The following is a 16,833-nucleotide window of genomic DNA, read 5'->3' as shown; positions in this document are numbered from 1 at the left end:
GATAGCATATCCCATCTCTCCCTGGTGAGGTATTTTTAACACCTATCAATGCTCTTTTTAGTTCAAACAGTGTGAACTTTGCATCTAGTGAGCTCTCCCCAACCTCTTTAATCCCCAGCTTATTTTTACTTTTTCAATGATCCTCCTTCTTATATCTAGCTCTTCACTGGAGAGATTCTGTGAGCTATGTATCCTTACGAACGATTTTGCAAGCATCTCAGCTTTTTCTTTACTGGTTACCGCCTCAGTATCACCATCTCTTAATACTGGTAATGAAAAATCCCTTCTTATGCCACCCATCTTTCTGATCATTCCCCATATGTCATTAATTTTAATTCCTGTCCCAATATTACTACAGAAGTCTCTCCAATATTTCCTTTTAGCTTCTCTTATAATTCTTTTAGCTTTAGCCTGTGCTCTTTTATACTCCATTAAATTATAAAATGAATGATTAGATTTAACAATTTTAAAGGCTTTATTCCTGTTTTTAACAGCCTCTCTACACTCATCAGACCACCATGGTACAATTTTCTTCTTCTTTGCACCAGATGTTTTACCTATTGTTTCTTCTGCTGACTCATGTATTATTTTAATAATCATATCATTCAACTCCTCAACGTCGTCACTCAAATTTGACCTGACTTCAATTAGTTTGCTACTTGTTATAAAATTATACAGCCCCCAATTGGAAATTTTCATTCTCCATCTTGAACTCCAATTTTCTTCAAAACTAATATTTTGACTCCTTATTTGAATGCAGATAGGATAAAGATCAATACCCATTGCATTGTTACTTCTCACATCCCATGTCATACCTAGTACCTCTTCCATCATTTAGACATACTATCAAATTATCATCCATAAACTCCTCAATGGTATATTCATCTCTGTCTGTTCTGGCACATCCCCACAAGGTATTATATGCATTAAAATCCCCACATACTATAACTTTGGAGTTTTCCCTATCACATACACTCTCCAACATGTCCCTAGTTATTTTCTGACAAGGATTATAAAAGTTTATTATTCAGATGTTTGTTTTGTTAACCCATGCCTCAATTATGATTATCTCAAGTTTTTCACAACCGTTGATAACTCTATAGGTAACACCATGTTGTATAAAAGTGACTACACCGCCCCCCCCCCAAACTTTGTTGTGGCTGTAGGTCTTCTATTCTCATGTTGCACCATCAAACAGTCCATCTGTCTGGGGGAATAGCAGCTAAACAATTCTTTCTTTTCTTTTGTTATTTGTGGTGTGTGTGTGTGTGTGTATGTGTGTGGTTAAGGTCCCATGGGTTTACACAATGTTATTGGTGAGTGTTTAGTGTTCCTTTATTTTTGTGTATAATGTTTTGTATGTTTGGTCTCTGCTTGTTCATTTGTTACAGCCCAAGAAAGGAGTTAGGTTTTGTTAAGTCCAACCCTGTTGCAAATTGTGTCAAATTATTTGGTGTTGCCTTACTTTGCACATCGTTGCAGTTTTGTTTTGTTCAATTTGTTTGTATTTCAATATGTGATGATGTAAATTATTTTTCTTTTTCATCATAATAAACCACCTTTTTAGGATCCACTGAACTGCCGTCCAGCTTGTTTAAAATGATTCTCTTTGACCACTGGGCCCACGCTTACATGCCCTATACCCCGTCTTTATGGAAGAAAAGGACAAAATAAGAATTTTATTGTACGGTCAAAGTACAGATGACAATAATGATATCTTTAGGCCTAAGTTGTGGTGCCATCCAGTGACAATAAAGCTATGCCAGAAACCTAAGGCACCTAACTTCATACAGTGATTAAACCACCAGCAGTTTTGCTGGAAACTGGTTTCCAGTACATCATAACGTCATGTGATCCTTAGACAACGTGCTTTAAAACACCATTGTTAACTATAGGATACCAAGAAATCCCTTTCATTTTTCATTTAAATGCCATTTATAGGCATACAAACATGTGACGTACTGTAGGCAGTAACACAGGTCTGGCTTTAGGCATACAAACATGTGACGTGCAGTAACACAGGTCTGCCTTTTTTATATGTGGAATCATTGATGTATAATAATAATAATAATAATAATAATTTGTTACATTAAATATCGCTTTTCTGCAGCACTCAAAGCGCTTTACACACAAATTCTCCTCAACCACCACCAATGTGCAGCATCCACCTGGATGATGCGAGAGCAGCCATGTTAGGCCAGAGCGCCCACACTGTGTCATCAAAAATTATTACGAAGAAAAAAATGTAAATATGATTTTTCGGCTAATTTTGTGTGTTGCTGGGCTACTACTTCTTAACGTAGCAGGTGAGTTTTGCAGCATTTATAAATCGTTGTTTATGTTAGTTAATGGCAATGCAATAGTTCAGGTTAATTCATTGTGCATTAACTGTTAACATGGTTATGAATTTTTATGTAAAAATTTAGTAGTAAATTATAAAACTAATATAAACTAAGCACCTAATAGTTGTTATTGCGTATATTGCTCATTGTGTTAGCTAATGCATTAACAAATGTTCTAGTCTGTGTTTATGCACAAATATAGACATATACATTTTTATTGATGTCAGCACAAACCTATTTTAAAATATTGTAGTCTGTTCCAATGGAAACTAATATTTTCTACACTGTATGGGGAGAAACACAAAGATATGTTTATTTATTTTTCATTAGTACTGTCTGTCCAGGAAGAAGGAAGTTTTTTGCAGGAAATTCAAAAGCATGAATTATAAACAAAAGACAAACAAGATAAAGGTCATCTAATGAAAAAGAAGTTCAAAACAAAAAAAGTGTCAATTTTGAATTTTAGGCACTTGTGCAAGACTTATGTGGTTACATACATATTTTAAATATTACACAATAACAAACATCAAACAAGGTGAGTCAGTTATAAACTATGAAGGTGGGGTGGGGGCTTGAGAGCTTAACTATACAACCTGATGTATTTACCTTTCATGTCATTAGACTCTTGACAGTGAAGGATACTACACACACCAGAAGATGAAGTTTAATTCAGTTGTGTGCTTATGTGTTGCTGGAGCCATACTTCTCAATAATATATCAGGTAAGATCTACAAAATGATTTTTAATGTGGCAAAATTATCACCAATGTTGATCATAGTTTTGTTTTTATGAAGACTTATTAAATTCCCTTTGAATTTGCAAAGGTCTTTTGTATCTTACACAAACTATTACATGAAACAACTAGTTAATAGTTTGACATACTTGACAGAATTAAATTTTATGATTGAGAAAAACTTTTATGCTGAAATGCCTTTTGATTTAAAAGTTCTTGTTTAAATACCTGAAATTGGTTAACAAATACATTCTGGTAACACCTCAATTGAGGTTCCATTTGTTAATATTAAATATTAGTTGATAACTAAAAACAAACAATGAACTATTTATACAGAAATTGTTAATCTTAGTTATTTTTTATATATAGAAACTTTTTTTTAAACTACTATTTTAATCATTAACATGAATTGATGAAACCTACATTTGTAGTCAATGACACTATTATTATTTGTATTATTATTATTGTGTAGAAAATAATGATCGCTCAAACTGCACAAACCAGTATATCAACTATGGCAGTGTTTACACAAACATCATCTCACTGTTGTCACTCTTTCCATTCACAGGTTCATTTTGCCAGTCAAATGGTAAGTGATTAAACTCATAATGATCATAAACCTTATTAAGCGTTCCATACAGAATATTTTTCAAATTTTTGTAAGCCATTTTAACAGGGAATTCTCATACATTTCCTCTGTCTATCAGTGTGTGGCCAAGCCCCGCTAAACACCAAAATTGTTGGAGGGGAGGATGCATCTGCAGGGTCTTGGCCCTGGCAAGTAAGCATACAAAGTAACACCTATGGAGGCCATTTCTGTGGTGGGAGTCTCATCAGTCCGTCCTGGGTTTTATCTGCAGCTCACTGCTTTCAGAGGTATAAAGTTTAAAGCTCACACAAAGACATAACTTTAGATAATCATAATAAAGCTAAAACTGACTTTGTCCATTAACAGCGTTTCTACAGATACCATTGTGGTGTACATAGGACGTCAAAGCCAAACAGATTCAAACCCAAATGAAATTTCCAGCACAGTGTCTCAAGTTTTCACACATCCTTCCTATTCAAGTTCTTCAGAAGACAATGACATAGCTCTCCTTCAACTCTCATCTCCTGTGGAGTTCAGTAATTATATTCAGCCCGTCTGTCTGGCTGCTGCAGGTAGCACGGTTGATGCAGGTACAATGACCTGGATCACAGGATGGGGAAAACTTAATCCTAACTGTGAGTAAACGCATATTAAACACCATCAGTCTTCTAAGCTTAGCACAAAGCATCACAACAACTTAGATGGCTATTAAAAGTAATGTTTTTTAATTATGATATTTATTTACCGATCTACCTGTTACAGCCAACCAACTCCCCGCCATCCTGCAGGAAGTGGAGATACCAATTGTGAGTGACAGTACTTGCAAAAATGCCTATGCAGGTCTCACAGACAACATGATATGTGCTGGATTAAGTCAGGGAGGAAAAGACTCATGTCAGGTACATGTTGAATGTTTATGTTTTACTCAACAATTGGTTGAAATAACACAGCATAGGTTAAATTACAATCCAGCAGGCCGTGTTCGTCCTATTTTGGCCCTGTGCTGGGTTATAAATAAATTTAAGATTGTTTTTTCAAAAAAGCTTTATTTGTTATAGCTAAAGATTGATAATATTAAATTAAAATAACTTGTAAATTGAGTTGATTAAACAAAAAATGTTTTTATAGTAAAAGATTTTTTATAGTGTGTAAATAAGAAATATAAAGATAAATATAAAATTCAAGATCATTTTCGATTTATAAATTTCACATCTGAAACAAAAGGGGTATGCGCGTTTTCTGTGAATATGTTTCGGTTTCTATCACACGTACGCATTTTTGATAAATTATCTTAAGATCAAATGTAGGATCTACGCAGCATTTTATAAATGACGCCCCTGGTATGTTAATTTATCTTTTTGTCCACTTTCGATCAATTCTGTCATGATTACTGAAGGGGTGGTCTGTGGGCGAGTCCCTCTGATTTCATTTAAATGTGAGCGGGAGAAATAATGGGTTCAAATTGACACTTATATTATGTCACTGCTTGTGTTGTTAGTAAATACGCTGCACAAAGTCATTTCCAATGTTAGAACATTGTGTCCGATACATTACACATCATATAATATAATAGGTGGTGTTTTGTGGCTGGTTGAATGCGTTTTGCACATCTACACCACAAAAGCAATATGGTGTTTTCAACTACCTCTGAATGTGGTCGAAAGTGGACGAGCTCAAAATGTTTTACACATCTTCAGCGTCTTCCACTTGTGACCGAAACTCATGTTAATGCCAAGTGTAAATAGTGTGTATGTCGGTAATAGTTAATTTTTGGTCAATGCAGGGGGATTCTGGAGGGCCACTGGTAGTTAAGATTGACACCCAGTGGATTCAGTCTGGAATTGTGAGTTATGGTCAAGGCTGTGCTGAACCTGGATATCCTGGTGTGTACACAAAAGTCTCCAATTACGAGGACTGGATTATCTCTCACATAAGCAGCGACCAACCTGGTTTTGTTCAGTTCTCCTCCAATAGCCCTAGCAGCTACTCATCCAACTACTTTGTATTTATAATGTCCCTCATATATAGTATTGTTACTCTATTATTCCATTTTTAAATTTTGGGGCTTATTTGTGTTGTTAATAAGCTATTAATATATTATTTCATCTAACTGTTTAAATCTTTCAAATGTTTTTCTCTCTTTTCAACGAGAGAATGTTTGCTATATGTGTAAAGTCAAAATGCATAACTAAATCTTAACTTTAAACCAGAACTGGATCATTGAAAAGCTCAAAATGACCAAATTGTCGAAAATGTATTTAACTTTATTGAATTTAAATGTTACACAGTCCAAACTAAGTAAATGATATTTATATTTAAAAAAGGCATTGGCTTGGAAAGTCTTTGTCTTTCTGTATGTTGTGTAGAACATGGTGTCAGATTACGCCATGGGCAAATATGATAACAACGTATGTTGCGTGACTTGCAGCTAGATATACAAGAACTCCCTGAAACTTTTTGTCACAAGGAATGTTTTGGTAATTGTGGCTTTGTTAAAGTTGGATCAGCAGATCTCTAGCCGAAAATGTATCCTACTGCACATGCTTTGGGCCAATCAAAATGTTTATTTTTATTTTTATACCTGATCATCCAGTCCTGTCAAACATAAACAGCCACCTACATGCATCTTGCATGACAATTACTCTGGCATCTTTTCTCCACCCCTGTTCACACACTGACTTAATATTATCCACTTTTTTTAGCCCAGGGGTTTAGCTTAGAGATTGTGACGTAATTCAGGTCCCACCTCCACCTTCTAGGAAAGCAAGTCGGATTTGTTTATTGTTACTAAAGACTAGATAGGTGAATTTGTGTAGATTTCAGTAATACATTGTGCATTTCACTCAATAAGTGACATAATACAACATTGATAATAACATTCTTTAAAGCAACACCAAAGAGTTTTGGCTCTTTGCTCCCCCTACAGGTTAGAAGCGTAATTGTCCATTACCCACTGTCATAAATACTGAGGCATAGCTGGCTCTGATTGGATTGTAGGTCTGCCGTAAAGCAAGTTTTTGTAGTATTCACTCGGACTACAGGACCACTACCCGACGTTTGGAAACTTCTTTAGTGCGGTTTTGGCCGATAGAGGGCTGCAAAGCGAATGTGAAAGTGCTGTTCACCCTGTTTAGAGTGGATGAACGACTGAAACTGTTTTGGAAGCGTTATTTTAAGGTAAAAAAAATTCTTTGGTGTTGCTTTAAGATGATCCTAGTTATGGAAATATTTTATTATTTTACCATTGACAGAGAAAATCCAAACATGCAAATGAAATTTGTATATCATTAGAGGCCATTATGTGTAATAAGATGGAAGATGGAATATTTAGAGTTATTTTGAGTCCATAAAATAAGAAATAAATGTAGCATATTTTGCATTCCTTATATTTAATGAAATTGCATGGTGTGATGACACATTACATTTGACCCGTAAGCACTTGAGATAATCTTGTATTTATTTGTTCAGACAGGCCACATACATGCCAGACCATACAGCCACCTCATTTTCATTTTAAGGTGAACTATCCCATTTAAGTGCATTTATTACTTCATTTGTCTATCTTAGTATTTTTTAGTTTTCCATTATTTGCTGATGAGAATAAATTTATATATTTATTTTACCACCTTCATTTTTACACTTTGTCATGTCTTTTTCTCGTTATTACTACTGTTATGAAAACCCGCAAAAGCATGTTCTATGATACTGTTGTGTTCCCTCAAGAAAATATTCTGCATTGTTTTCTGTTCCGCATTGTTTTCTGTTGCGTTCCCTAACTGTCTAATAATGGATGTAAAAAACAACGATCGCAAAAAATGTGTAAAAATAATTTCACAACCCACATTTAGGGGGGCCACAAGGGGGTCCAAGCTTGTTGTCACAGGGGCACTGGCCCCCGCTGGCCCCTCCCTAGAACCGGCACTGGTCATGAACACTATCAACAGAACAAACTGATCGATTTCTGACAATAGCTTTGTATAATCATGCCATAGTTTCCTATAAACACGTAGATAGAATAATATTGTCATAACATTTACATAACATTTACATGTTACTCTAAACGGAAATGCACATTGTTAGCTTCCACGCTTCTATGTACACTTAAACTAACGCCAAGTGCTAGTCGTATCTCTCAAATCCTCAGCTGATGCATTATGTACTATCTAACTGGGATTTAGGCCGATCCTAGCCTGATTTCAGTCCATACGGTAACTACGGATACATCGTTAAAGGGATAGTTCGGCCAAAAACGATATTAAACCCATGATTTACTCACCCCCAAGCTGTCCGAGTTGCATATGTCCATCGTTTTTCAGACAAACACATTTTCGGATATTTTAGAAAATATTTTAGATCTTTCTGTTGATTAAATGTAATGTTACGGGGTCCAGCAATAGTCCACGACCTTCAAGTCCAAAAAAGTGCGTCCATCCTTCACAAATTAAATCCAAACGGCTCCAGGATGATAAACAAAGGTCTTCTGTGGGTAATCCGTGCGGTGTTGTTGTAGAAATATCCATATTTAAAATGTTATTAACGTTATAAACTACCTTCCGGTAGCGCCGCCATCTTAGACTCAGGAGAGAGTATTAGCGTAGTGTACGCACTTTTCTTAGTGACGTATGACAAATTCGGAGGGCGGGGGCACAGAGCAGCAGCAGAGAAACTCTGTACGCTGCATAAGCTCTCATCCTGAATGCGCATCACTCCAAAATGGCGGCGCTACCGGAAGGTAGTTTATAACGTTAATAACATTTTAAATATGGATATTTCTACAACAACACCGCACGGATTACCCACAGAAGACCTTTGTTTATCATCCTGGAGCCGTTTGGATTTAATTTGTGAAGGATGGACGCACTTTTTTGGACTTGAAGGTCGTGGACTATGGGTGGACCCCGTAACATTACATTTAATGAACAGAAAGATCTAAAATATTTTCTAAAATATCCGAAAATGTGTTTGTCTGAAAAACGATGGACATATGCAACTCGGACAGCTTGGGGGTGAGTAAATCATGGGTTTAATATCGTTTTTGGCCGAACTATCCCTTTAATACTTGCAGTGTAAACATTTACCAAGCAACACAGAATAAAATCAAACAACAATTTATTAACCAGGTAGGAAAAACATAATTCAGAGGCCAATTTACATTCCAATTCAAATAAGAAACAATCAAACGAAAAGCCATTGCATACTTGGTAAAAATGAAGATCTGGCTACAGACAGATGAAAACATGATGCTGTGTCAAAGATATAGCATCATAGGGTGAATTTCCAAGTACAGAAAATCCCCCTAAATCATTTACAATATCTCCTTAAAGGGATAGTTCACTTTAAAATGAAAATTCTGTCATCATTTACTCTTCCTCATGTTGTTTTAAACCTGGATGAATTTCTTTTTTCTGATGAACACAAAATAAGATATTTTGAGAAATGATGGTAAACACACAGCAGTAAGTGACCATTGACTTCCATAGTAGGAAAAAAAATAGGATGGAATTTAATGGGTACTGTCAACTGTGTGCTACCGAGCCCCTAAGGTGACATTGGAGTAAAAAAATCTATAGTTTAGTTTCATGTGCTCACGTGAAACTTTCATGTGCAGAATTTTTTTTTAAGTTTAGTTTCGCGTGCTCGCGTGAAACTATCTCGTGCTCGCGTGAAACTATCGTGCGCACATGAAACTTTTGCTTTCACGTGCGCGGATAGTTTTAGGTGAGCATGCGATAGTTTCACATGAGCACGCAAAACTAAACTTTAAAAAAAATTCTGCACATGAAGGTTTCGTGTGAGCACATGAAACTAAACTTTATTTAATTTTTGCTCCATGTCCGCTTAGGGGCTCCGTAGTGTGCTTACCATCATTTATCAAAATATTTTCTTAGTCATTTATCGCAATACTTCCAAAATATTTTTTCCTACTATGGAAGTCAATGGTCACTATCTGCTGTGTGTTTACCATCATTTCTCAAAATATCTTCTTTTGTGTTCATAAGAAAAAATAAATTCATACAGGTTTAGAACAACATGAGGATGAGGAAATGATGACAGAATTTTCATTTTGAAGTGAACTATTCTTTTAAATATCCACAGAGACAAAGCATATAGAAATCTGCCACTGATTGTTTGTTGAAAATTCAGGGCTGTTCTTAATTTGCATACAGTGGGTGATTGGTTTATGCCTAAGATGGGAGGTGTCTATCAACATTGAATGAAGTTTGCTTACACTTTAACATTGAATTCTGTTGTCAAATGAGTAAGACCATTGTATCCACTTGCGTTGAGATATTTCAACTGAAAACAAATAAGATCAGTTTCAGATTCTTGTGCATGTAGAATGTAGCATTTCATATACAGTTTGCTTTGAGAGAATGAAAATGTGATCTTTGAAAACCAATTGTGTCTCAGTCCACTGTGAATCGTAGAATCGTAGTTGTTGTACATACATAAAAAAAAAACACTGCCACAACATTATTTTTTACCCTGTTTGTGCAGGCTCAAGTCTCACAATTTAATTACGAGATTAGTAGCATCAAAGTTTGATTTCAATCATTGATTTCAATCTTTGACATGATCTTGGTCAATATGAAAATAATCACAGTTATATTTTCAAAGTGTGTTTTTTACATCACAAAGAATGATTTTATGTAGACACAGTCAAAGTTTTACAGACTGGGTCACATTTGTCACATAATGACCTGCACTACATCCTTATACTGTGAAATTATTATTTATTACAGTTTTATTGTGTATTGTTATTTCATATTCACACTGTATTTTGACTTTTTCCATTTTGTATTTATTCTTATTATCTATGGTGATTTTTCCTTTATTGTGTATTCTTTTATATTTTTATTGTCTTACTAACTTATTGTTTCATATGCCCTTTACCCCGTTTTTATTGGGAGAAATGTACAAAATGTGAATTTTATTGTACAGTCAAAGTACAGATGACAGTAAAAGTCTTGAATCTTAAGGCCTAAGATGTAGTGCCATCCATGTGCCACCTGACTTGTTACTGTGACTTAACTGGCAGCATTTTTGCAAGAAACCAGTTTCCAGTGCATAATAACGTCATTTGATAATGTGATTTAAAACACCATTGTTACCTTTAAGCAATAAAAGAAATCCCTTTTATCAGTTCTTTTATACCATTTGCTTTCCAGGCTTACTGGCATATAAACATGTTACATAGGCAGTGACACTGCTCTTTGTTTTTATATGTAGACGTATAACAATGAGTGTCTGTCAGTAACAAGAAAGGTTTCACACGTATTACAGGTATGTCTTAGTAAGGTAAACAGGCGTGTTTTAAAGATATTGAGAGCAGGCTAAGGAAAAATAGGTGTGTCAGATGTAAACTTTGGTTGTGAGGGCACAAGAAATCCCAATGAGACAGCAATTCTTGCACTGTGTCATCAAAAATTTTTACGAAGAAAAAAACATTAGAAAGGCAACGAAAGGATGATTTTTCGGAAAATTTTGTGTGTTGCTGGGATATTACTTCTTAACATATCAGGTGAGTTTTGCACAATTTATTAATCTTTTTTATGTTAGTTAATGGCAATGCAATTGTTCATGTTAGTTCATCATTCATTAACATTTACATGTTAACAGTTACAAATTTTGTTGGGAAAATGTTATGAACTGACCATGAACTAAGATTAACTAGTTGTTGTGTTAGTACTGTTCATTCTTAGTTCGTGTTAGCTAACTAATGTTAACGCAACCAAATGTTGCCAACAACCTTATGTCTGCTATAATTTTTATTTGAATGGTTAAATAACAGATAAATCTAAAACAATTGTTAATGCAATTATAAAAACAAAACAAAAACGAACTGCTTAGAATAGTCAAGAATAAATTATTAAAATAATTACAACTAATTCAGTACAAATATATTACATTGATTATTAAATTGCTATCACTGATGGCTTAAACTATTTTATATTTATTATTCATTTGTATATTAATAACAAAATGATTGCTTATTGTTTAGTGACACATCAGGGCCATTTTATGATTAATTGATATAAATTTCTTACATACTGTTCCTTTAAAGGCTTTATCTTTGTTTATCTGCAACGTCCACACCGGAGATGCACGTTTCAGCCGATGTAACATTACCTGAACTTGACTTTCACCCGCATGCTTTTCATCAACAACAAAATCTGTGTGAAACATTAGGATGACCATCCCGACTTTTTAGTCTGCCTTAATAAGACTAAAAAGACATTTGGTTAATGTTATTATGGTTTGTACGTGTTTTCAAGTAACTTAAAATGTGTTAAATGAAACTGCTGACTGACCAGAAAGAAGCACAACATTCTAGTTGATATGTTGCCATAGAAACTCAAACATTATAACGATCCATTCAATTCTGCCATTAAATATTAAATCACTCCATAAATAGTGGAAACTTGTTAAACATATGTCTGAATAAGTTACATACAGTCAGCAGTGTTAAAATGCTTTTGTATATCGATTTATTTTAAGATACGCTTAAGCTTACAGATACAGGTTTCATGTTAATGCCAAGTGTAAACGCAGCCAACATATCCACCCCAGTATTATATCTTAGCTATGATCCAAAAACACACTTTGTTCTTAACAATGCCTAAAAACAAAGATAGCAGGCTACACGAACCAGTTTATCTGCTTTGCATGCAAAAGCTTTGTTCAACAGAAACTCTCAATAAATCAAATTAAACCTAAACCAAAGAGCCCTGTAAACACTAAAATGTAGCTTTAAATTACTTTTATCAGTTTGATAACATAACAACTGTAATTATTTGATGTTTTTATCTCCTTAAACAGGTAATCTCTGTCAGTTAGATGGTACGTACTATTTCAAATCATCACAAAACATCACAAAGGGAATGTTTCACATAAACTTGAAGCCATTTGAAATTATGAACAATTATTTTACTTTTGTATTATCTATTATATGAGTGAAACAAGATGGTTAACCAGGAATGTGTTTTCTTTTATCAGTGTGTGGCCAAGCTCCTTTGAACAACAAGATTGTTGGAGGGGTGGAAGCGACCACAGGGTCTTGGCCTTGGCAGGCCAGTATTCGGGTTGCCAGCAGTGACCGTCATTTCTGTGGTGGTAGTCTCATTAATAAAGACTGGGTCTTATCTGCAGCTCACTGCTTCCAGGGGTATAAAATGCTTTAAATAGGAAATAGTTCACCCAAGACTGAGAATTTTGTCTTTGTTTCCTGACCTCCATATTGTGTTTCAAACAAGCTTCTTGCATCTGCAGAAACAAAACAGGACAACAATTAAATATTGGGTAACTCTTTATAAATCTCGTGCCAAATGAAAGAAGGAAGTCTTGGACACATATGTTGTATTCATTACATTTTCATATCTTATTTCATTATGGAGTTGTAGACTGTTGAATAGAGAATGTTCACTTGTGACCATATGCCCCATTGGCGGGTAAGTTGTCACATTAGATTATCCAAAATGAAAAACACTACACTGCAAAAAATGATGTGTTAATTTTTTACACATTGCGTGTGTCAGGCCATTTAAGGCGTTATTTCATGTTAAAATAAATGAAAGGGCCAACACAAGTTGTGTTAAAAACAGTGATGGGAGTAACGGATTACAAAGTAATTCCGTTACTGTAATTCCACTACTTTTAGCAGTAATGAGCATGTGCATGTGATAAATGAACACTTAGGGTTAAATGTGTTGTCCCTATACTAACACACCTTCTGTGTTATTATTCATTGTGCCGCTCACCACAGTCCTGCGATGTTAAATCAGAAATGTCTTGTCTGCAAGTGTTCATTTAACACAAAATAGAGTAACACGAGTAACCAACTCATTTAAATTTCAGTAATTGTAACTGCGTTACTTGATTTAAAAAAATACTTTGCTACATGCCCGTACACCCGTTACCGCTAAAAGTAGTGGAATTACAGAAACAAAATTACAGTGGCGGAGCTAGACTTTTAAAACTGGGGTGGCAATGTATTATTTTGGGGGGTCAATATACAAAGTGTTCAATTACACTAAAAATAAATTATTTTCCACAAAAGGTATATAGATTAAATTAAAGTTGTTTATTTTCCTAAATGTACACAATTATAGCCTATATGTATTAAGTATACAGCAAAAATAGAACAACTGGGATCTGTTTGGCCCTAATTTGCAACTGACTTTTGCTTCTTTAGAAAGAAGTTGGTAGTATCGCTTTTTCTCTTCATTCTGCTGTCCCTAAAGGAAAACTTGGTTACACACCTCATGAAGAAACCAAAATTTTGAACAATTTGCTTGTTTTTATTTACCATAAGTACACTGTTACTAATAATACAAATACTAAAGTAATACATTACGACAAGATCTGAGTATATTGAGGTCTAGCCTATTTGACAACACAAGGAAAATTGCTTTAAGACATCTAGACATGTTATGTTAAAGGAGGAGGGAACGAGTTTCCGTAAACTTTAATGTAATGAAGTACATAGACTTCTGTCCCTCACATTAAGCTATGGAATGGCTTCAGATGACTTTGTGAAATTATAATCCTACCCTCTCAGACCCAAGTCACCCAAACTGACGTGAAAAAAGCGCGAGGCACTGAAAAGTGGGCTGTTACATCCCTGTACTATCTCCACGGTGGTTTTATTAAGTTCAATATGCTGCATTACACGTGCCAATATGAACAAGCCTACCTAATGTCTGTGATTGTTGCTGAACATTTGCTAACGACATGTTTTTTATTGTTTTAAGCATCTTCACGCAGGCGTGACAGTATTAGTCAGTTTCACAAGACTAGTAAGGCTCATTGAAGTATTAATGCTAAGCACTACAGTGCAACATCTCCCTTACTTCCCGTAAAACAGTACTATTTTTTATTTAATACCAATAAAAGCCGTACATACCAGCAAAACGCTCTTCATTGATCGTGTGTGCTCCGCCACTGCGGAATTACTTTGTAACGCGTTACTCCCGTCACTGTTTTTTAACACAACTTGTGTTGTCCCTTTCATTTATTTTAACATGAAATAATGCCTGCAATGGCCTGACACACACAATGTGTAAAAAATTTACACATCATTTTTTGCAGTGCACAGTTATAAAACTTGCATCCATTTTGAATCTTGAAGTCCTGCCTCATTGTGTCCTCAAAACTCATTGTAATTTCTTTCTGTGTAAATCACATGGATAAAGTACAACGTAAAGTTGATGAGTCAATACTAACAGAAATTTCAGCATTGGGCGAACAACTCATGTGTCAGTGCAATACATATTCCTGTGCACTGATAAAAATAATTAATCTTTGTTTATCCGACTTTGTTTAGCGTCAGCTCCAGTGCAAGTTATATGTCCGTCACTTTGGGATGTCAGACCTTATCAGGCTCAAACCCAAATGCAGTAACTAAAACAGTAAGTCAAGTCATCACCCATTCCGGCTACAACGCAAATACCGAAAGCAACGACATAGCTTTGCTAAAGCTCTCGTCTTCTGTAACTTTCACCAATTACATACGGCCTGTCTGTCTGGCTGGTAGTGGTAGCACAATTGATGCAGGTGCTATGACCTGGATCACAGGATGGGGAACACTCCATGCAGGAGGTGAGCAACCTTTGTTTAAAAAACACATATAAGATTCTAGTGTTGCAGTGCTTGGTGAGAAAAGTTATGACATTTGTAAACTATTTATGTCAAAGATTCTTCGCTTCCAAACAAACTGCAGGAGGTACAGATACCGATTGTGAGCAACACTGCTTGTAATAAGGCATATAGTGGTTATATTACAAACAACATGCTGTGTGCTGGTGTTACCTCTGGGGGCAAAGATTCATGCCAGGTAAGACATTCACTGTAGGACATCTGCTCATAGTTGTTCACTGTGCAGTGGCAGAGATGTAAAATTTTAAGTGACTTATTATGCAGGGAGACTCTGGAGGTCCAATGGTCTATAAGAACGACTCCCTATGGATTCAGTCTGGAATTGTGAGTTTCGGGAGAAGTTGCGCTCAAGCCGACTATCCTGGTGTGTACACCAGAGTGTCTCAATACCAGGGTTGGATCAACAATTACATAAGCAGCAGTCAGCCTGGATTTGTCCAATTTGCTGCAAGCGGTGGTTCATCTAACCTTCACCACTATCTTCCTCACACATTCTTCATCTTACTTTATCTCTTTTTGTAAAATTGTACAAGAAGAGAACACAGATCAGGGAGGAGAGTTTGTGCACTCCTATAAATAAGTGAAGGTTTTAATCTTGTTGTTTATTTATCTCTGTTTAAATACTAACACTGAGGCACTTTAAAACATAATATAAGCAAATGTGAGTTTATTTAAGTTTAATATTAACACAACAATTCATCTATATAGTTTTTTTTAATCACAAACACAATCTCTTTATTAATGTTTTATTTCTGTGATTTAACTTATGGTGGTTATTTTGACTGACTGTGAATTTCATTTAAACCATTAAGAGCTCTATAGCCAACACAACACAAACAGTCATGTATTAACATTTACTATTATTTCTTAATAACTTTGATCCAAAGAGATTTATAAATGAGAAAGCATTTAAACATCAATAAGCAACCAAATTGCACACTGAAATAAACAAATGTATAAAGCTGTGCTTAATTGTTACTGATTACATTCTGTGATGTTTTTTTCTGTATTACTACTTAAGCACAATGATCATTTCTGTTTTAGGACTGTGTCGAGCCCATACATAAAGTGTCAAGCCCCTACATAGAACACTAACTGGGGTCTTATCTGGTCACACGTATAGTGTTCATCGTCGTGGACACAAATCTATTAAAAATAGGGGTTGGCACAAAATCTTTTTAAATATTTGGTTTGAAGAAGTTAAAACATACAGTAATGTTATTATAATAATAAAACATTACATATTTCTCTACAAATGTCCATTATTCTTGAATCTTATGGCCTAAGATGTAGTTCCATGTGCCACCTGACGTGTTACTGTGACTAAACTAAACTCTTGCATTTTTGCAAGAAACCAGTTTTCAGTGCATCATAACGTCATCTGATAATGTGCTACAAAACACCAAATAAATCCCTTTTTGTTCTTTTAGATACCATTTGCTTTCCAGGCTTACTGGCATATAAACATGTTACGTAGGCAGTGACACTGCCCTTAGTTTTTTATGTAGAAGTAT

At 35.1% G+C, this 16,833-nt stretch overlaps 2 protein-coding genes across 5 annotated transcripts in view; both read left to right on the top strand.

Moving 5' to 3' along the window:
• Positions 1 to 16,833, top strand: part of LOC135768510 (trypsin-like) — a 262,331-nt gene that overhangs the window by 16,705 nt on the left and 228,793 nt on the right. The window contains exons 1-6 of one of the 4 annotated variants that reach the window (XM_065252705.2): positions 2,972 to 3,063; positions 3,644 to 3,664; positions 3,783 to 3,951; positions 4,031 to 4,299; positions 4,427 to 4,563; positions 5,448 to 7,365. The exons of 2 other annotated variants lie outside the window; for them this stretch is intronic. In XM_065252705.2, coding sequence (XP_065108777.1) covers positions 3,000 to 3,063; positions 3,644 to 3,664; positions 3,783 to 3,951; positions 4,031 to 4,299; positions 4,427 to 4,563; positions 5,448 to 5,720 — 933 coding nt within the window. In that variant the 5' untranslated portion in view covers positions 2,972 to 2,999 and the 3' untranslated portion in view covers positions 5,721 to 7,365. Of the gene's footprint in view, positions 1 to 2,971; positions 3,064 to 3,643; positions 3,665 to 3,782; positions 3,952 to 4,030; positions 4,300 to 4,426; positions 4,564 to 5,447; positions 7,526 to 16,833 lie in introns of those variants that run through there. One more of the 4 variants, XM_073813885.1, reaches the window with a different exon arrangement.
• LOC135733912 (trypsin I-P1-like) lies at positions 10,949 to 16,480 on the top strand. The gene is made up of 6 exons (XM_065252706.2): positions 10,949 to 11,186; positions 12,485 to 12,505; positions 12,662 to 12,830; positions 14,988 to 15,262; positions 15,358 to 15,497; positions 15,584 to 16,480. Exons 1-6 carry the CDS (start codon positions 11,132 to 11,134, stop codon positions 15,839 to 15,841), a joined length of 918 nt encoding a protein of 305 aa, XP_065108778.1. The 5' UTR covers positions 10,949 to 11,131; the 3' UTR covers positions 15,842 to 16,480.

The sequence above is a fragment of the Paramisgurnus dabryanus genome, chromosome 3 (assembly GCF_030506205.2).
Source record: "Paramisgurnus dabryanus chromosome 3, PD_genome_1.1, whole genome shotgun sequence".
Lineage (NCBI taxonomy): Eukaryota > Metazoa > Chordata > Actinopteri > Cypriniformes > Cobitidae > Paramisgurnus > Paramisgurnus dabryanus.
Note: the sequence above shows the minus strand (reverse complement) of the source record. Positions and strands in the feature narration are given on the sequence as shown.